Source organism: Salmo trutta, chromosome 13, assembly GCF_901001165.1.
Source record: "Salmo trutta chromosome 13, fSalTru1.1, whole genome shotgun sequence".
NCBI classification, from domain to species: Eukaryota; Metazoa; Chordata; class Actinopteri; order Salmoniformes; family Salmonidae; genus Salmo; species Salmo trutta.
Window position 1 is genome coordinate 35,151,222 of NC_042969.1, and position 23,235 is coordinate 35,174,456.

At 46.1% G+C, this 23,235-nt stretch overlaps 1 protein-coding gene across 1 annotated transcript; it reads right to left on the reverse strand.

Moving 5' to 3' along the window:
- Window positions 1-17,079: 17,079 nt before the first annotated feature.
- Window positions 17,080-23,033, reverse strand: LOC115205716 (ganglioside GM2 activator). Its single transcript, XM_029771982.1, has 4 exons — window positions 22,735-23,033; window positions 22,477-22,629; window positions 20,226-20,408; window positions 17,080-18,553 (listed from the first exon to the last, which is right to left on the reverse strand). The coding sequence occupies exons 1-4, from the start codon at window positions 22,831-22,833 to the stop codon at window positions 18,395-18,397; spliced, it is 594 nt and encodes a 197-aa protein (XP_029627842.1). The 5' UTR covers window positions 22,834-23,033; the 3' UTR covers window positions 17,080-18,394.
- Between the last annotated feature and the right edge of the window lie 202 nt (window positions 23,034-23,235).

The following is a 23,235-nucleotide window of genomic DNA, read 5'->3' on the forward strand; positions in this document are numbered from 1 at the left end:
GAAGAGCTCTGCTCTGATTGGCTTTTAGCTGACAATCACATTTCCCAAAGGTGACATCATGGGTTAAATGCAAAACTACAAAACTACGAGGTTAAACAGAAATGACTCTGAAAGTTGGCACTCTTACAAAAATACATTTCCCTGCAATTAACATTCAATAATTTCAACATTGAACAAAGAGATTTTATCTCATAGATAAGACTCAAACAAATATGACTCTGAAAGTTGGCCCCCCCTTACAAAATACCTATATTATCTCAATCAACATTACATTATTTCAACTTTGAACATATTAGAGACAGAAAGTCTCTCTTGCAAAATAGTTGATAAACAAAAAGTTGCATAAAAACAATCAAAGTGTGTAGAACAATGGATTCCAATGTCTTTGTTTACACAGACAAACCAGCTGTCTTCTCTACATCCCGTATTTCTTTAATCTGAGACAACAGCTGTCTTCTCTACATCCCGTATTTCTTTAATCTGACACAACAGCTGTCTTCTCTACATCCCGTATTTCTTTAATTTGAGACAACAGCTGTCTTCTCTACATCCCGTATTTCTTTAATCTGAGACAACAGCTGTCTTCTCCACAACCCGGCAAAGAGTTCACTGAAACAGTGAGTCTAGTTTACACTAAGGATAGATGTGGTACCTCTACAGTACTGATCATAGATGTGTCACCTCTACAGTACTGATCAAAGTTGTGGTACCTCTACAGTACTGATCATAGATGTGTCGCCTCTATAGTACTGATCATAGATGTGTCACCTCTATAGTACTAAGGCCAGATCAACCGTAAAAATCCCCCAAACTTTCATTTTTGTCAAAACCCAGTCTATTTTTGGGTTAGTGAGCTCTAATCCCACATAAAAAGATGGCGCAGTGGTTCGTTGAGAACTGTGTGTGTGAACAGTGAAACTGTTCAGTAACAGTAGCAGCTGTAGTGTCTCAGTTACACCACTGGACCTATAGACCCCATATGCACCACTGGACCTATAGACCCCGTACGCACCACTGGACCTATAGACCCCGTACACACCACTGGACCTATAGACCCCGTACGCACCACTGGACCTATAGACCCCGTACGCACCACTGGACCTACAGACCCCGTACGCACCACTGGACCTATAGACCCCGTACACACCACTGGACCTATAGACCCCGTACACACCACTGGACCTACAGACCCCGTATGCACCACTGGACCTACAGACCCCGTATGCACCACTGGACCTATAGACCCCATACACACCACTGGACCTATAGACCCCGTACGCACCACTGGACCTATAGACCCCGTACGCACCACTGGACCTATAGACCCCGTACGCACCACTGGACCTATAGACCCCGTACACACCACTGGACCTATAGACCCCGTACACACCACTGGACCTATAGACCCCGTACACACCACTGGACCTATAGACCCCGTACACACCACTGGACCTATAGACCCCGTACACACCACTGGACCTATAGACCCCGTACGCACCACTGGACCTATAGACCCCGTACGCACCACTGGACCTATAGACCCCGTACGCACCACTGGACCTATAGACCCCGTACGCACCACTGGACCTATAGACCCCGTACGCACCACTGGACCTATAGACCCCGTACGCACCACTGGACCTATAGACCCCGTACGCACCACTGGACCTATAGACCCCGTACACACCACTGGACCTATAGACCCCGTACACACCACTGGACCTATAGACCCCGTACACACCACTGGACCTATAGACCCCGTACACACCACTGGACCTATAGACCCCGTACACACCACTGGACCTACCCGTACCACTGGACCTACAGACCCCGTATGCACCACTGGACCTACAGACCCCGTATGCACCACTGGACCTATAGACCCCATCCTGGTCCTAGATCTGTTGGTGCTGTCTTGCCAACTAATGTTAGTGCAGTGTGACAATGACCCTAGGAGTTGGCAAAACAGCACAAACAGATCTGGAATCAGGCTAGCCTCGATAAGGCCTCTGGAAAGAACACTGGCAAGAGGAAAGAGATCATCGGGAAGGGTCACTGTCATTGGTAGGCTAATCATTTATCTTAGAAAGAGGGCCTCAATGGACACTGGAAAGAGGGAGGAGAAGGGAGGTGACATCCTTCCTTTTTTCATTACTAGGCACCAGGATAGGAAATTATGACTTTCCCAAAGTGAAGGTGGAAAAGAAGGATGAAAAAAAACAAGTGAAAGATTTTTAAGAATGTAGGCCCATGACTTTTTAATACCAATCCTATAGTCATATACTTAGGGTGCTGATCACATTCAACACAATGTGTATTAGGCTGGACTACTTCCAAATATTTAAGGAACAGTAGGCTAAGACTATCGAGTTCATTGTATGTGTGATTAGGGGATTTTACGTAAGAGCCAACAACTGTTTATACATGCTGGATATTTAGTTTCCCCACATAGAGTCACGGTATAAACTTTCACCAATGTGTAAGAGTTTATAAGTAGATGTGAAACTCCATATCCACCATGCATGAACAGTTATTAGCTTTTAACAAATACAATGAATTCAAGTCTTAAGCCAAATATTTAGTTTTCAGTAGTAGTCTACTGTAGCCTAATACACATTGTCTTCAAAGTGATCAGCAGTATAGTGTATTTTTATAGGACTTGGCATTTGGAAAGTCATGCCCCAGCCTGACAATAAACAGGGAATGTGATTGTGGGGACATAAGGGAAGTCATGCCGCAGCCCTACTAAAAACAGGGAGTGTGATTGTGGAGGCATAAAGGTCTTTGTATAATAAACCCTCATACAGCTAAAGCACGAGATAAGGGTAGGAGACCAGACATCAGGAGGGTAGGAGGACCAGACATCAGGAGGGTAGGAGGACCAGACATCAGGAGGGTAGGAGGACCAGACAACAGGAGGGTAGGAGGACCAGACATCAGGATTTTAGGAGGGCCAGACATCAGGAGGGTAGGAAAACCAGACATCAGGAGGGTAGGAGAAGCAGACATCAGGAGGGTAGGGGACCCAGACATCAGGGGGTAGGAGAAGACATCAGGAGGGTAGGAGAAGACATCAAGAGGGCAGCAAGACCAGACATCAGGTAGGTAAGAGGACCAGACATCAGGCAGGTAGGAGAACCAGACATCAGCAGGGTATGAAGACCAGACATAAGGAGGGTAGAAGGGGCAGACATCAGGCGGGTAAGAGAACCAGACATCAGCAGGGTAGAAGGGCCAGACATCAGGAGGGTAGGAGGACCAGACATCAGGCGGGTAAGAGGACCAGACATCAGCAGGGTAGGAGGACCAGACATAAGGTGGGTAGAAGGGCCAGACATCAGGAGGGTAGGAGGACCAGACATCAGGTGGGTAAGAGGACCAGACATCAGCAGGGTAGGAGGACCAGACATAAGGTGGGTAGGAGGACCAGACATCAGGGGGGTAGGAGAAGACATCAGGAGGATAGGAGGACCAGACATCAGGCGGGTAGTAGGACCAGACATCAGGAGGGTATTAGGACCATACATCAGGAGGGTAGTAGGGCCAGAAATCAGGAAGGCAGGAGGGTAGTGGGCCAGACATCAGGAGGGTAGGAGGCCAAGACATTAGGAGTGTAGGAGGACCAGACATCAGCGGGGTAGGAGGACCAGACATCAGGAGGGTAGAAGGACCAGACATCAGGAAGGTAGAGGAAGACATCAGGAGGGTAGGAGGGCTAGACATCATTAAGGTAGAAGGGCCAGACATCATTAGGGTAGGAGGGCCAGTCATCAGGAGGGTAGGAAGGCCAGACATCAGGAAGGTAGGAGGGTAGGAGGGCCAGTCATCAGGAGGGTAGGAGGGTAGGAGGGCTAGACATCATTAAGGTAGAAGGGCCAGACATCATTAGGGTTGGAGGGCCAGTCATCAGGAGGGTAGGAAGGCCAGACATCAGGAAGGTAGGAGGGTAGGAGGGCCAGTCATCAGGAGGGTAGGAGGGCCAGACATCAGGAGGGTAGGAGCGCCAGACATCAGGAGGGTAGGTGGGACAGACATCAGGAGGGTAGGAGGGTAGGAGGGCCAGTCATCAGGAGGGTAGGGGACAAAACATCAGGAGGGTAGAAGGACCAGACATCAGGCGGGTAAGAGGACCAGACATCAGCAGGGTATGAGGACCAGACATCAGGAGGGTAGGAGGACCAGACATCAGGAGGGTAGGAGGACCAGATATCAGGAGGATAGGAGGGCTAGACATTATTAAGGTAGGAAGGCCAGACATCATTAGGGTAGGAGGGCCAGTCAAAAGGAGGGCAGGGAGGCCAGGTATCAGGAAGGTAGGAGGGTAGGATGCCCAGTCATCAGGAGGGTAGGAGGGCAGTCATCAGGAGGGTAAGAGGGAAAGACATCAAGAGGGTAGGAAAGTAGGAAGGCCAGTCATCAGGAGGGTAGGGGGCCAGACATCAGGAGGGTAGGAGGGTCAGACATCAGGAGGGTAGCAGGGCCAGACATCTGGAGGGTAGGAGGGCCAGACATCAGGAGGGTAAGAGGGTAGGAGAGGCAGTTATCAGGAGGTTAGGAGGGCCAGACATCAGGAGGGTAGGAGGGTAGGAGGGCCAGTCATCAGGAGGGTAGGAGGGCCAGACATCAGGAGGGTAGGAGCGCCAGACATCAGGAGGGTAAGTGGGACAGACATCAGGAGGGTAGGAGGGTAGCAAGGCCAGTCATCAGTAGGGTAGGGGACCAGACATCAGGAGGGTAGGAGGGCCAGACATCAGGAGGGTAGAAGGACCAGATATCAGCAGGGTAGGATGACCAGACATCAGCGGGGATTGAGGACCAGACATCAGGAGGGTAGGAGGACCAGACATCTGCAGGGTAGGAGGACCAGACGTAAGGGGGTAGGGAGACCAGACATCAGGAGGGTAGGAAGACCAGACATCAGGAGGGTAGGAGGACCAGACATCAGGAGGGTAGGAGAACCAGATATCATCAGGGTAGGGTGACCAAACATCAACGGGGTAGGAGGACCAGACATCAGGAGGGTAGGAAGGCCAGTCAAAAGGAGGGTAGGAAGGCCAGTCAAAAGGAGGGTAGGAAGGCCAGACATCAGGAAGGTAGGAGGGTAGGATGTCCAGTCATCAGGAGGGTAGGAGGGCCAGACATCAGGAGGGTAGGAGGGCAGTCATCAGGAGGGTAGGAGGGACAGACATCAGGAGGGTAGGAGGGCCAGTCATCAGGAGGGTAGGAGGTTCAGACATCAGGAGGGAAGGAGGGCCAGACATCAGGAGGGAAGGAGGGCCAGACATCAGGAGGGTAGGAGGGACAGACATCAGGAGGGTAGGAGGGCCAGACATCAGGAGGGTAGGAGGGCAGTCATCAGGAGGGTAGGAGGGACAGACATCAGGAGGGTAGGAGGGCCAGTCATCAGGAGGGTAGGAAGTCCAGTCATCAGGAGGGTAGGAGGGCCAGACATCAGGAGGGTAGAAGGACCAGATATCAGCAGGGTAGGATGCCCAGACATCAGGAGGGTAGGAGGACCAGACATCAGGAGGGTAGGAGAACCAGATATCATCAGGGTAGGGTGACCAAACATCAACGGGGTAGGAGGACCAGACATCAGGAGGGTAGGAAGGCCAGTCAAAAGGAGGGTAGGAAGGCCAGTCAAAAGGAGGGTAGGAAGGCCAGACATCAGGAAGGTAGGAGGGTAGGATGTCCAGTCATCAGGAGGGTAGGAGGGCCAGACATCAGGAGGGTAGGAGGGCAGTCATCAGGAGGGTAGGAGGGACAGACATCAGGAGGGTAGGAGGGCCAGTCATCAGGAGGGTAGGAGGTTCAGACATCAGGAGGGAAGGAGGGCCAGACATCAGGAGGGAAGGAGGGCCAGACATCAGGAGGGTAGGAGGGACAGACATCAGGAGGGTAGGAGGGCCAGACATCAGGAGGGTAGGAGGGCAGTCATCAGGAGGGTAGGAGGGACAGACATCAGGAGGGTAGGAGGGCCAGTCATCAGGAGGGTAGGAAGTCCAGTCATCAGGAGGGTAGGAGGGCCAGACATCAGGAGGGTAGAAGGACCAGATATCAGCAGGGTAGGATGCCCAGACATCAGCGGGGTAGGAGGACCAGACATCAGGAGGGTAGGACGACCAGACATAAGGGGGGTAGGAGGACCAGACATCAGGAGGGTAGGTGGACCAGACATCAGGAGGGTAGGAGGACCAGACATCAGGAGGGTAGGAGGACCAGACATCAGGAGGGTAGGAGTGCCAGACATCAGGAGGGTAAGAGGGTAGGAGGGCCAGTCATCAGGAGCGTAGGAGGGCCAGACATCAGGAGGGTAGGAGGGCCAGACATCAGGAGGGTAAGAGGGTAGGAGGGCCAGTCATCAGGAGGGTAGGAGGGCCAGACATCAGGAGGGTAGGAGGGCCAGACATCAGGAGGATAGGAGGGTAGGAGGCCAGGCATCAGGAGCGTAGGAGGGCCAGACATCAGGAGGGTAGGAGGGCCAGACATCAGGAGGGTAGGAGGGCCAGACATCAGGAGGATAGGAGGACCAGACATCAGGAGGGTAGTAGGACCAGACATCAGGAGGGTATTAGGACCATACATCAGGAGGGTAGTAGGGCCAGAAATCAGGAAGGCAGGAGGGTAGTGGGCCAGACATCAGGAGGGTAGGAGGCCAAGACATTAGGAGTGTAGGAGGACAAGACATCAGGAGCGTAGGAGAACCAGACATTAAGAAGGTAGGAAGGCAGGAGGCCAGACATCAGGAGGGTTAGATGGCCAGACATCAGGAGGGTAGGAGTGCCAGACATCAGGAGGGTAAGAGGGTAGGAGGGCCAGTCATCAGGAGCGTAGGAGGGCCAGACATCAGCCCGCGGCTATGGAACCCTGACCAGTTCACCGGACGTAATGACCTGTTGCACACTCTACAACCACTGTGATTATTATTATTTTACCCTGCTGGTCATCTATGAACATTTCAACATCTTGGCCATGTTCTGTTATAATCTCCACCCGGCACAGCCAGAAGAGGACTGGCCACCCTTCATAGCCTGGTTCCTCTCTAGGTTTCTACCTAGGTTCTGGCCTTTCTAGGGAGTTTTTCCTAACCACGGTGCTTCTACACCTGCATTGCTTGCTGTTTGGGGTTTTAGGCTGGGTTTCTGAACAGCACTTTGTGACATCAGCTGATGTAAAAAGGGCTTTATAAATACATTTGATTGATAGGAGGACCAGATATCAAAACGGTAGGAGGACCAGCTATCAGGAGGGTAGGAGAGCCAGCTATCTGGAGGGTAGGAGGACCAGACATCAGCAAGGTAGGAGGACCAGACATCAGGAGGGTAGGAGGGCCAGACATCAGGAGGGTAGGAGGGCCAGACATCAGGAGGGTAGAAGGACCAGACATCAGGAGGGTAGGAGGAAAGGCATCAGGCAGGTAGGAGGACCAGATATCAGGAGGGTAGTAGGGCCAGACATCAGGAGGGTAGTAGGATGAGACATCAGGCGGGTAGTAGGGCCAGACATCAGGAGGGTAGGAGGACCAGACATGAGCAGGGTAGATGAAGCATAAATCAACAGGGTAGGAGAACCAGACATCAAGAGGGTAGGAGGACCAGACGTTAGGAGGGTAGGAGGACCAGACATCAGGCAGGTATGAGGACCAGACATCAGGAGGGTAGAGGGTAAGAGGGCCAAACATCAGGAGGGTAGCAGAACCAGACATCAGGAGGGTAGGAGAAGCAGACATCAGGAGGGTAAGAGAACCAGACATCAGGTGGGTAGGAGGACTAGACATCAGGAGGGTATGAGGACCAGACACCAGGAGGGTAGGAGGGTAAGCGGACCAGACATCAGGAGGGTAGGAGGGTAAGAGGGCCAGACATCAGAAGGGTAGGAAAACCAGATATCAGGAGGGTAGGAGGACCAGACATCAGGAGGTTAGGAGGACCAGACATCAGGAGGGTAGGAGGGTCAGTCATCAGAAGGGTAGGAGACCCAGAGACCAGGAGGGTAGGAAGGTAGGAGACCCAGACATCAGGAGGGTAGAAATCATATATCAGTTTGTCTCTGTGAATGGTTTGTCCTCTGACAAATCAATTGTAAATTTCGGTGTTCCTCAAGGTTCCGTTTTAGGACCACTATTGTTTTCACTATACATTTTACCTCTTGGGGATGTCATTCGAAAACATGTTAAATTTCACTGCTATGCGGACGACACACAGCTGTACATTTCAATGAAACATGGTGAAGCCCCAAAATTGCCCTCGCTAGAAGCCTGTGTTTCAGACATAAGGAAGTGGATGGCTGCAAACTTTCTGCTTTTAAACTCGGACAAAACAGAGATGCTTGTTCTAGGTCCCAAGAAACAAAGAGATCTTCTGTTCAATCTGACAAAAAAAGTTCTACAGCTGCACCATCGAGAGCATCCTGACCGGTTGCATCACTGCCTGGTATGGTAACTGCTCGGTATCTGACCGTAAGGCGATACAGACGGTAGTGCGTACAGCCCAGTACATCACTGAGGCCAAGCAGTGTACAGTGTTTTCCTCAATTATAGTCTTTGATTTAGTGCTGTATTAATATTTAGTATCCACGTAGTGTAAAGTAAGTGACATTAAATAGTAGTGATACGTTATATTTCCACTTACCTCGTCCACAGGCTCAATTCAGAGAGCCGGCCGGGGACAATATTATATTTGCACCTATAGTGCCCCTGGCTGAAGTTTATAGATATTAGGGGAGGGTACATATATGATGTTTAGTGACATGAGGGGAGGGTACATACAGGAAGTTTAGTGACATAAGGGGAGGGTACATACAGGATGTTTATATACATGAGGGGAGGGTACATACAGGATGTTTAGTGACATGAGGGGAGGGTACATACAGGATGTTTAGTGACATGAGGGGAGGGTACATACAGGAAGTTTAGTGACATAAGGGGAGGGTACATACAGGATGTTTATATACATGAGGGGAGGGTACATACAGGATGTGTATAGACATGAGGGGAGGGTACATACAGGAAGTTTAGTGACATGAGGGGAGGGTACATACAGGATGTTTAGTGACATGAGGGGAGGGTACATACAGGAAGTTTAGTGACATGAGGGGAGGGTACATACAGGATGTTTATATACATGAGGGGAGGGTACATACAGGATGTTTAGTGACATGAGGGGAGGGTACATACAGGATGTTTAGTGACATGAGGGGAAGGTACATACAGGAAGTTTAGTGACATAAGGGGAGGGTACATACAGGATGTTTATATACATGAGGGGAGGGTACATACAGGATGTGTATAGACATGAGGGGAGGGTACATACAGGAAGTTTAGTGACATGAGGGGAGGGTACATACAGGATGTTTAGTGACATGAGGGGAGGGTACATACAGGAAGTTTAGTGACATGAGGGGAGGGTACATACAGGAGGTTTATATACATGAGGGGAGGGTACATACAGGATGTTTAGTGACATGAGGGGAGGGTACATACAGGATGTTTAGTGACATGAGGGGAGGGTACATACAGGAAGTTTAGTGACATAAGGGGAGGGTACATACAGGATGTTTATATACATGAGGGGAGGGTACATACAGGATGTTTAGTGACATGAGGGGAGGGTACATACAGGATGTTTAGTGACATGAGGGGAGGGTACATACAGGAAGTTTAGTGACATGAGGGGAGGGTACATACAGGATGTTTAGTGACATGAGGGGAGGGTACATACAGGATGTTTAGTGACATGAGGGGAGGGTACATACAGGATGTTTAGTGACATGATGGGAGGGTACATACAGGATGTTTATATACATGAGGGGAGGGTACATACAGGATGTTTAGTGACATGAGGGGAGGGTACATACAGGATGTTTATAGACATGAGGGGAGGGTACATACAGGATGTTTATAGACATGAGGGGAGGGTACATACAGGATGTTTATAGACATGAGGGAAGGGTACATACAGGAAGTTTAGTGACATGAGGGGAGGGTACATACAGGAGGTTTAGTGACATGAGGGGAGGGTAAATACAGGAGGTTTAGTGACATGAGGGGAGGGTACATACAGGATGTTTAGTGACATGAGGGGAGGGTACATACAGGATGTTTAGTGACATGAGGGGAGGGTACATACAGGATGTTTATAGACATGAGGGGAGGGTACATACAGGATGTTTATAGACATGAGGGGAGGGTACATACAGGATGTTTAGAGACATGAGGGGAGAGTACATACAGGATGTTTATATACATGAGGGGAGGGTACATACAGGAAGTTTAGTGACATGAGGGGAGGGTACATACAGGATGTTTAGTGACATGAGGGGAGGGTACATACAGGATGTTTATTGACATGAGGGGAGGGTACATACAGGATGTTTATAGACATGAGGGGAGGGTACATACAGGAAGTTTAGTGACATGAGGGGAGGGTACATACAGGAAGTTTATATACATGAGGGGAGGGTACATACAGGATGTTTAGTGACATGAGAGGAGGGTACATAGAGGATGTTTATAGACATGAGGGGAGGGTACATACAGGAAGTTTAGTGACATGAGGGGAGGGTACATACAGGAAGTTTATATACATGAGGGGAGGGTACATACAGGATGTTTATAGACATGAGGGGAGGGTACATACAGGAAGTTTAGTGACATGAGGGGAGGGTACATACAGGAAGTTTATATACATGAGGGGAGGGTACATACAGGATGTTTAGTGACATGAGAGGAGGGTACATAGAGGATGTTTATAGACATGAGGGGAGGGTACATACAGGAAGTTTAGTGACATGAGGGGAGAAAACATACAGGATGTTTAGTGACATGAGGGTAGGGCACATAGAGGATGTTTATAGACATGAGGGGAGGGTACATACAGGAAGTTTAGTGACATGAGGGGAGGGTACATACAGGAAGTTTAGTGACATGAGGGGAGGGTACATAGAGGATGTTTATAGACATGAGGGGAGGGTACATACAGGAAGTTTAGTGACATGAGGGGAGAAAACATACAGGATGTTTAGTGACATGAGGGGAGGGTACATAGAGGATGTTTATAGACATGAGGGGAGGGTACATACAGGAAGTTTAGTGACATGAGGGGAGGGTACATACAGGAAGTTTAGTTACATGAGGGGAGGGTACATAGAGGATGTTTATAGACATGAGGGGAGGGTACATACAGGAAGTTTAGTGACATGAGGGGAGGGTACATACAGGAAGTTTAGTGACATGAGGGGAGGGTACATACAGGATGTTTAGTGACATGAGGGGAGGGTACATACAGGATGTTTATTGACATGAGGGGAGGGTACATACAGGATGTTTATAGACATGAGGGGAGGGTACATACAGGAAGTTTAGTGACATGAGGGGAGGGTACATACAGGAAGTTTAGTGACATGAGGGGAGGGTACATAGAGGAAGTTTATATACATGAGGGGAGGGTACATACAGGATGTTTAGTGACATGAGGGGAGGGTACATACAGGATGTTTAGTGACATGAGGGGAGGGTACATACAGGATGTTTATAGACATGAGGGGAGGGTACATACAGGATGTTTATAGACATGAGGGGAGGGTACATACAGGAAGTTTAGTGACATGAGGGGAGGGTACATACAGGAAGTTTAGTGACATGAGGGGAGGGTACATACAGGAAGTTTATATACATGAGGGGAGGGTACATACAGGATGTTTATAGACATGAGGGGAGGGTACATACAGGAAGTTTAGTGACATGAGGGTAGGGTACATACAGGAAGTTTAGTGACATGAGGGGAGGGTACATACAGGAAGTTTAGTGACATGAGAGGAGGGTACATAGAGGATGTTTATAGACATGAGGGGAGGGTACATACAGGAAGTTTAGTGACATGAGGGGAGAAAACATACAGGATGTTTAGTGACATGAGGGGAGGGTACATAGAAGATGTTTATAGACATGAGGGGAGGGTACATACAGGAAGTTTAGTGACATGAGGGGAGGGTACATACAGGAAGTTTAGTGACATGAGGGGAGGGTACATAGAGGATGTTTATAGACATGAGGGGAGGGTACATACAGGAAGTTTAGTGACATGAGGGGAGGGTACATACAGGAAGTTTAGTGACATGAGGGGAGGGTACATACAGGATGTTTAGAGACATGAGGGGAGAGTACATACAGGATGTTTATATACATGAGGGGAGGGTACATAGAAGATGTTTATAGACATGAGGGGAGGGTACATACAGGAAGTTTAGTGACATGAGGGGAGGGTACATACAGGAAGTTTAGTGACATGAGGGGAGGGTACATAGAGGATGTTTATAGACATGAGGGGAGGGTACATACAGGAAGTTTAGTGACATGAGGGGAGGGTACATACAGGAAGTTTAGTGACATGAGGGGAGGGTACATACAGGATGTTTAGAGACATGAGGGGAGAGTACATACAGGATGTTTATATACATGAGGGGAGGGTACATACAGGAAGTTTAGTGACATGAGGGGAGGGTACATACAGGATGTTTAGTGACATGAGGGGAGGGTACATACAGGATGTTTATTGACATGAGGGGAGGGTACATACAGGATGTTTATAGACATGAGGGGAGGGTACATACAGGAAGTTTAGTGACATGAGGGGAGGGTTCATACAGGAAGTTTAGTGACATGAGGGGAGGGTACATACAGGAAGTTTATATACATGAGGGGAGGGTACATACAGGATGTTTAGTGACATGAGGGGAGGGTACATACAGGATGTTTAGTGACATGAGGGGAGGGTACATACAGGATGTTTATAGACATGAGGGGAGGGTACATACAGGATGTTTTTAGACATGAGGGGAGGGTACATACAGGAAGTTTAGTGACATGAGGGGAGGGTACATACAGGAAGTTTAGTGACATGAGGGGAGGGTACATACAGGAAGTTTATATACATGAGGGGAGGGTACATACAGGATGTTTATAGACATGAGGGGAGGGTACATACAGGAAGTTCAGTGACATGAGGGTAGGGTACATACAGGAAGTTTAGTGACATGAGGGGAGGGTACATACAGGAAGTTTAGTGACATGAGAGGAGGGTACATAGAGGATGTTTATGGACATGAGGGGAGGGTACATACAGGAAGTTTAGTGACATGAGGGGAGAAAACATACAGGATGTTTAGTGACATGAGGGGAGGGTACATAGAGGATGTTTATAGACATGAGGGGAGGGTACATACAGGAAGTTTAGTGACATGAGGGGAGGGTACATACAGGAAGTTTAGTGACATGAGGGGAGGGTACATAGAGGATGTTTATAGACATGAGGGGAGGGTACATACAGGAAGTTTAGTGACATGAGGAGAGAAAACATACAGGATGTTTAGTGACATGAGGGGAGGGTACATAGAGGATGTTTATAGACATGAGGGGAGGGTACATACAGGAAGTTTAGTGACATGAGTGGAGGGTACATACAGGAAGTTTAGTGACATGAGGGGAGGGTACATAGAGGATGTTTATAGACATGAGGGGAGGGTACATACAGGAAGTTTAGTGACATGAGGGGAGGGTACATACAGGAAGTTTAGTGACATGAGAGGAGGGTACATAGAGGATGTTTATAGACATGAGGGGAGGGTACATACAGGAAGTTTAGTGACATGAGGGGAGAAAACATACAGGATGTTTAGTGACATGAGGGGAGGGTACATAGAGGATGTTTATAGACATGAGGGGAGGGTACATACAGGAAGTTTAGTGACATGAGGGGAGGGTACATACAGGAAGTTTAGTGACATGAGGGGAGGGTACATAGAGGATGTTTATAGACATGAGGGGAGGGTACATACAGGAAGTTTAGTGACATGAGGGGAGGGTACATACAGGAAGTTTAGTGACATGAGGGGAGGGTACATACAGGATGTTTAGAGACATGAGGGGAGAGTACATACAGGATGTTTATATACATGAGGGGAGGGTACATACAGGAAGTTTAGTGACATGAGGGGAGGGTACATACAGGATGTTTAGTGACATGAGGGGAGGGTACATACAGGATGTTTATTGACATGAGGGGAGGGTACATACAGGATGTTTATAGACATGAGGGGAGGGTACATACAGGAAGTTTAGTGACATGAGGGGAGGGTTCATACAGGAAGTTTAGTGACATGAGGGGAGGGTACATACAGGAAGTTTATATACATGAGGGGAGGGTACATACAGGATGTTTAGTGACATGAGGGGAGGGTACATACAGGATGTTTAGTGACATGAGGGGAGGGTACATACAGGATGTTTATAGACATGAGGGGAGGGTACATACAGGATGTTTATAGACATGAGGGGAGGGTACATACAGGAAGTTTAGTGACATGAGGGGAGGGTACATACAGGAAGTTTAGTGACATGAGGGGAGGGTACATACAGGAAGTTTATATACATGAGGGGAGGGTACATACAGGATGTTTATAGACATGAGGGGAGGGTACATACAGGAAGTTCAGTGACATGAGGGTAGGGTACATACAGGAAGTTTAGTGACATGAGGGGAGGGTACATACAGGAAGTTTAGTGACATGAGAGGAGGGTACATAGAGGATGTTTATGGACATGAGGGGAGGGTACATACAGGAAGTTTAGTGACATGAGGGGAGAAAACATACAGGATGTTTAGTGACATGAGGGGAGGGTACATAGAGGATGTTTATAGACATGAGGGGAGGGTACATACAGGAAGTTTAGTGACATGAGGGGAGGGTACATACAGGAAGTTTAGTGACATGAGGGGAGGGTACATAGAGGATGTTTATAGACATGAGGGGAGGGTACATACAGGAAGTTTAGTGACATGAGGAGAGAAAACATACAGGATGTTTAGTGACATGAGGGGAGGGTACATAGAGGATGTTTATAGACATGAGGGGAGGGTACATACAGGAAGTTTAGTGACATGAGTGGAGGGTACATACAGGAAGTTTAGTGACATGAGGGGAGGGTACATAGAGGATGTTTATAGACATGAGGGGAGGGTACATACAGGAAGTTTAGTGACATTAGGGGAGGGTACATACAGGAAGTTTAGTGACATGAGAGGAGGGTACATAGAGGATGTTTATAGACATGAGGGGAGGGTACATACAGGAAGTTTAGTGACATGAGGGGAGAAAACATACAGGATGTTTAGTGACATGAGGGGAGGGTACATAGAGGATGTTTATAGACATGAGGGGAGGGTACATACAGGAAGTTTAGTGACATGAGGGGAGGGTACATACAGGAAGTTTAGTGACATGAGGGGAGGGTACATAGAGGATGTTTATAGACATGAGGGGAGGGTACATACAGGAAGTTTAGTGACATGAGGGGAGGGTACATACAGGAAGTTTAGTGACATGAGGGGAGGGTACATACAGGATGTTTAGAGACATGAGGGGAGAGTACATACAGGATGTTTATATACATGAGGGGAGGGTACATACAGGAAGTTTAGTGACATGAGGGGAGGGTACATACAGGATGTTTAGTGACATGAGGGGAGGGTACATACAGGATGTTTATTGACATGAGGGGAGGGTACATACAGGATGTTTATAGACATGAGGGGAGGGTACATACAGGAAGTTTAGTGACATGAGGGGAGGGTTCATACAGGAAGTTTAGTGACATGAGGGGAGGGTACATACAGGAAGTTTATATACATGAGGGGAGGGTACATACAGGATGTTTAGTGACATGAGGGGAGGGTACATACAGGATGTTTAGTGACATGAGGGGAGGGTACATACAGGATGTTTATAGACATGAGGGGAGGGTACATACAGGATGTTTATAGACATGAGGGGAGGGTACATACAGGAAGTTTAGTGACATGAGGGGAGGGTACATACAGGAAGTTTAGTGACATGAGGGGAGGGTACATACAGGAAGTTTATATACATGAGGGGAGGGTACATACAGGATGTGTATAGACATGAGGGGAGGGTACATACAGGAAGTTCAGTGACATGAGGGTAGGGTACATACAGGAAGTTTAGTGACATGAGGGGAGGGTACATACAGGAAGTTTAGTGACATGAGAGGAGGGTACATAGAGGATGTTTATGGACATGAGGGGAGGGTACATACAGGAAGTTTAGTGACATGAGGGGAGAAAACATACAGGATGTTTAGTGACATGAGGGGAGGGTACATAGAGGATGTTTATAGACATGAGGGGAGGGTACATACAGGAAGTTTAGTGACATGAGGGGAGGGTACATACAGGAAGTTTAGTGACATGAGGGGAGGGTACATAGAGGATGTTTATAGACATGAGGGGAGGGTACATACAGGAAGTTTAGTGACATGAGGAGAGAAAACATACAGGATGTTTAGTGACATGAGGGGAGGGTACATAGAGGATGTTTATAGACATGAGGGGAGGGTACATACAGGAAGTTTAGTGACATGAGTGGAGGGTACATACAGGAAGTTTAGTGACATGAGGGGAGGGTACATAGAGGATGTTTATAGACATGAGGGGAGGGTACATACAGGAAGTTTAGTGACATGAGGGGAGGGTACATACAGGAAGTTAAGTGACATGAGGGGAGGGTACATACAGGATGTTTATAGACATGAGGGGAGGGTACATACAGGAAGTTTAGTGACATGAGGGGAGGGTACATAAAGGATGTTTAGTGACATGAGGGGAGGGTACATACAGGATGTTTATATACATGAGGGGAGGGTACGTACAGGAAGAGAACGAGAGAGGGAGATGGAGTAGAGAGCGAGAGCTATAGAGAGAGAGAGAGAGAGAGAGAGAGAGAGAGAGAGAGAGAGACTACAGAGCACCTGGACATCTGTTAGTGTAAAGTGAATTGGAGTACACCCTGTAAAATCAGGAATGAGGACACAAAGAGCGGATTTCCAACTGCAGACTGACTGGTCAACATCAGAAAGATGAAGTACTAACATATCCATCATGTAATCAACGTTTAACCTCTAGTTCCATCTTGTGGCCATCCTGTGGAACTGCAGAGATTCAAATCCTGGACACCTTGATTGTGCAATACAGTAATGCATTTCAGAAAACAAAAGACTTACCAACATATAGGATATTATTTTATTGAGAAAAAAAAATGTTTTTACCAACATAATGCTGATTTGTTACAGTAGTAAGCATGTCATTTCTAAATAATCAAGATGCAATTTTTCATGTTGATTCCTTAAGACTTCTATACTTGATAACCATTTCATTAGAATTATTATTTAAGATAGTGCACTTCCTTACATTCCTTACAACACTTTAATTGGTTATAGAATAGGATTAGCCTATTGGTACAGTATTATACGAGGGAGGGAATTGATTGTCTGCTTTCATTCCATTTCCCTTTGAAACATCACACAGTCCCACCTGATTCGCAGATCTCCTTTCCAGCAGGTTTATTTAGGCACTTTGAACATGTCAACAATAAAACACCTTCAGAAAAAAACAGATCAATACACCATCAACAGGAAGTACAACATATTCCCAGGGGTTGTAAAATCAGAAGTGTCACCACTAGCAACAGGAAGAACAACATATTCCCAGGGGTTGTAAAATCAGAAGTGTCACCACTAGCAACAGGAAGAACAACATATTCCCAGGGGTTGTAAAATCAGAAGTGTCACCACTAGCAACAGGAAGTAGCATTATGACCCATAGAACCAAAAATTATGACACAGTAAGCATCAGCTAGAAACGACTATGTCACAATTAAAAACTCCTAAAACTGCTAGTCATGTGACCAGTACCTTACCAAGGGTAAAAGCCGATGACCAATAGAAGCATACCCACGGCCATTCACACTTGAGAAGAAATCTAATAAAAATTTGTGTAAAACATTATGAAAAAGAATCATACTGGTTATGACAAGTTCATAGCAGTACAGTAGGAAGCCATGCAAAAATCACTCAACTGAACTGTTTTACCTGAAAGTGAGTCTGAATCATATCCTACACTACAGTACCACTACAGTTGCAGCTGTTACTGTTTGTTTGGTACAGGGCCAGTATCCACAACGCCTTTTAGAGTACTGATCTAGGATCAGGTCCCCCCCTCTTATTCATTACGATTGTAAAGGTAAAACTGATCCTTGAGCAGCACTCCTACTCTGAGAGGCTTTGTGTATACAGGCCCAGTTCTCAATTGGCGGCTGGATGAGATGAGAAGAGATGAGAGCAGAGCAGAAGTTCCCTTCAGAATAAAGTAGACAAAATGTCAGTACACCAGCTCATTGAATGGTACATAATGTTCCCTGTATCCACCATTTAATTGGAGTGGGCAGAGAAGGTCATTTATCCACCATTTAATTAGAGTGGGCAGAGAAGGTAATTTATCCACCATTTAATTAGAGTGGGCAGAGAAGATAATTTATCCATCATTTAGTTATTAGAGTGGACAGAGAAGATGATTTTGAGGCAGCCCAGTTCTTTTCCCATAGCTCCCAGCACTCCTTGTACCCTGTAGTGTCCGTTGGTCAGCCAGTAGGGCAGGTCAATGTCAGGGAGGTAGAAGTCTGACTCTGGTAGTGCGTATACCCCCTTAGAACAGACAGGAAATAGAGGTTTCAACCAATACACTTTCACTTCAACCCAAATGGCATCCTATAACCTATAAAGTGCACTACTTATGACCAAGGCCCATAGGGCTCTATTCAAAGGTAGTGCACCTTGGTCAAAGTATATACAAGAATAAGGTGTAATTTGGGACACAAGCCTTTGAGTGAAGCATGTTTTACTGTATAGAAAATGTATGCACCCTCAGGAGAGAGAAAATATAGTGAGGGGAAAAAGTATTTGATCCGCTGCTGATTTTGTACATTTGCCCACTGACAAAGAAATGATCAGTCTATAATTTTAATGGTAGGTTTATTTGAACAGTGAGAGACAGAATAACCTCAGCTCGTTACCTGTATAAAAGACACCTAGGAGCCAGAAATCTTTCTGATTGAGAGGGGGTCAAATACTTATTTCACTCATTAAAATGCAAATCATTTTATAACATTTTGACATGCTTTTTTCTGGATATTTGTGTTGTTATTTTGTCTCTCACTGTTCAAATAAACCTACCATTAAAATTATAGACTGATCATTTCTTTGTCAGTGGGAAAACGTACAAAATCAGTAGGGGATCAAATACTTTTTTTCCCCAGTGTAGGTCATTTGAACACAATAGACATTGAGTAAACAGAAAAAACGTATCCTTGAGGAAAAACAGAATGAGTACTGAGCAACAGAACGTTAAGTGCAAATGTTCAAAACATTCAGAGTACGTTTTGTTGTTCAACAAACAGCACTCTGTTACCAGTCATTCACAGTGCTATCAACGGACATTCACTACATTGCACTGATGAGGATATGAAAGAGGGAAGTAGCCTAAGCGGTAACCACTGAATAACAGGTACTTTCTACAACACATACCATGTAGGAGGGTTGTGTTCAAAAGGCACCAAATTGAATAAAATTGACAAATATGCCTATAGAGGGACCAGGAACACCCATGCCAATAGAAGGACCAGGAACAACCATGATCATTTTTCATTGCAAAATGGTTTCAAATGATTGTGCCCTAATGAACATGACCACAAACTCAAGACTCACAGCTTTAAAGGGACAGTGGCAGGGGATGAACTACAGTATAGACTCACAGCTTTAAAGGGACAGTGGCAGGGGATGAACTACAGTATAGACTCACATCTTTAAAGGGGCAGTCGGCAAGGGATGAACTACAGTAAAGACTCACATCTTTAAAGGGACAGTGGCAGGGGATGAACTACAGTATAGACTCACATCTTTAAAGGGGCAGTCGGCAAGGGATGAACTACAGTAAAGACTCAGCTTTAAAGGGGCAGTCGGCAGGGGATGAACTACAGTAAAGACTCACAGCTTTAAAGGGACAGTGGCAGGGGATGAACTACAGTATAGACTCACAGCTTTAAAGGGACAGTGGCAGGGGATGAACTACAGTAAAGACTCACAGCTTTAAAGGGGCAGTCGGCAAGGGATGAACTACAGTATAGACTCACAGCTTTAAAGGGACAGTGGCAGGGGATGAACTACAGTATAGACTCACAGCTTTAAAGGGACAGTGGCAGGGGATGAACTACAGTAAAGACTCACAGCTTTAAAGGGACAGTGGCAGGGGATGAACTACAGTATAGACTCACAGCTTTAAAGGGACAGTGGCAGGGGATGAACTACAGTAAAGACTCACAGCTTTAAAGGGACAGTGGCAGGGGATGCCGTAGGTGTGAAGAGGTTCAGGACAGTCCTGTCCTGGCGGTATCAGCTGGTTGAGCAGTTCACAGCCGTCTGTGTAATGGCAGCTCCCTATCTCTTCCAGACATGGGACCTTGACCCAGAACCCTGCCACCTCCTTCTCCAGCGTCACATTCACCTAAGAGAGAAATATATTGGGCCAGTTAAGTGGGATGTCTGGAAAAACATGGTAGGCTACAGTAACAGTAGACCTATCCACAAGGTAAGCCATCACAAGGTTACATTTACCTACGGACAAAATACTGTTTTTTAACTACTGTTCGACTTTTGACTGGCCAATTTGCATCCTAAATAGGGCCAGGATGTTATGAAAAACAAAGTGTCAATAAAACTATATTTTACAGTTGTACCACCAAGCTTGGTCAAGTTACCTAAGAGGAGAAAATAACCAGTGCCATGGTGTTTTAAAGCCTTGTCTAATGCCACGCTATTCTTGACTTGAACATTGTGCCCTAGTCGTTTACAGCAAAGACTAAAGTGTTATATTCTGCCTTGCAATGATGTCACCATTGGAATTCTGCAATGTTAGAAAGAATTCAGGGGAGGGTATTACTGCCATACCAAGCTAAAAGGCAGTAACTGCTCATTTGGTCAAAAATTAGTTCATGTCATTTTTGCTACATTAAATACATGCTTAATCATGTGAACAAGTATCCTGCCTCTATTGTATTGTGTTTTGGAGAAAATGGGGGTCATGTTAGCAGTAACTGCATAAAGTTACTGTGAAACCAAGGTAAATAAAAGCAATTTTTCTCAGTTGCACGCTATGAACAGTTACTGCCTTTTTACTTGGTAGGGAAGGAAAATTATAATCTGGCACTGTGATCTAAGTAATTGATTTCCAAGAAGAACAGTTAAGTCACTCTTCTATGCATTGCATCAACTAAAGCAATTCAAGTTCAGGAACAACAGAATGTCTAGTACGTGAAAGCTGTCTGTTGAATTTTTTTCTCCAAAATGCAGCAATATTACATTGGTGCATTCTTGATCAGAACATTGCCAAAAGCACTGCCAATGCCATCCCTTCTCTTGTGAACTCTGCATTGTAAGGGTGAGCATTGTATCAGGAAGTATACTGTACATTTCATATCTATTTGGGTCATCAGTGCAACAGAGCGGGGTTTATGTGGTGAGCTGCTCACATGAAGCTCATGGGATCAGTGAGTCATACTAACATCCCCCAGGCAAGTTTCTACCTGTTTAACAACACAGCACCCAGAAGCACCCAGAACTACCCAGAGCCCCCCAGAAGCACTCAGAGCCAACAATAGACACACACAGACAAAGTGGAATAGGCTCTCACCTGTCTGAATAGGCCTACAGACTGAAATGGCTAAGTAACAGCATTCAATTCTCTGTTGGTAAGTTTTTCAGGAAGAACTGATGGTCTCTTATTTATTAGGGCTATTGTGTGTATAACTGGCTTTTACTGTGACCATTTTTATCCACGAAGAGCCTATTTATTCTATATATATGTATATATTAAAAAGACAGGCAATACCATATGCCTACCTCAAAAACGAATGGTTGGTTAATTACATTCACTAGCTACCAGCGCTGTAAAAATACTTTCAAGTAATACTTAAGTAGTTTTTTGTGGGATATCTGTACTTTACTACTGATATTTTTGACTACTTTTACTTCGCTATAGTCCTAAAGAAAATTATGTACATTTTACGCCATACATTTTCCTTTAGCAGGACAGGAAAATTGCCTTATTCACACACTTATCAAGAGAACATCCCTGGTCATCCCTACTGCCCCTGATCTGGCGGACTCACTAAACACAAATGCTTTGTTTGTAAATGATGTCTGAGTGTTGGAGCATGTCCCTGGCTATCTGTAGATTTAAAAAAAACTATAAAATGATTCCATCTGGTTTGCTTTATATAAGGAATTTTAAATTATTTATACTTGTACTTTTACTCTTGATACTTAAGTATATTTTAGCAATTACATTTACTTTTGATACTTAAGTATATTTAAATCCAAATACCTTTAGACTTTTACTCAAGTAGTATTTCTATTAAGGTAACTTTACCTTTATTAAGTATGACAATTGGGTACTTTTTCCACCACTGCTAGCTACCTAAACAAATCAGTATACTTCATAAGTAATCAAATAGCATTCCAAATCTCATTTGAGCATTTTAGGAGGAGCCCCTTTGTGCATGCTTAGTACTAACAGCGAGGGGAGCGGCCAGCTCGACCGTTGTGTTCCCGGACGCACTGGCCGTCAGGTCCCCTGGAACTGTGATGGGGTCCGGGGACAGGGCTAGGGTCTTCAGAACCGCTGGGTCGTCTGGCTTACCGCAGTTCTCCCATGAGAACCCAAAGATCTGTGCAATAGCATTGAATAGTCTATGTTACTATACCATACATAATGAATTGATAGCGTAGGTTACTGAACAACATTTGAATACATTTAAAGATATTTCACTCGCCTTTGCAGAATATGCCGTGCGCGTTTTCTCGAAATCCAAAGCATCATTCACCTGCATTACAATGCATAGTGTTATCACAGCAGCAATACAGTTCTTCATTGTGCTAATCTACTCTACAGCAGAACTATAAATAATTACGGTTAATTCAGAATAACAGCAGAAATCACGTAAACTAAGATTGTGCACGTATAAAAAATAATCGGTATTGACTGTGTCATAACACTTTGTGAGGCGGTGCGGTAAAGATTTGTTTTCACGTTTCAGCCCCACTTCCGTGTTTATCAACGCAAACTGGAGGCTCGTCACGTGACAGACTCCATAAAGTGGGCGCAAATGTAAATGGTCAAATCTTAATTATATTTCCTCGCATCCTCGCTCCTTTCTCCTTCTTCTCAAAACCCATTGAAGGAGAAGGTCAAATGGGCGGAACCTCTAACTCTCATCCAATGGGGTTTGAGAAGGAGGCGAGGAGAGAGAGGACGCGAGGATTATACAGTTGAG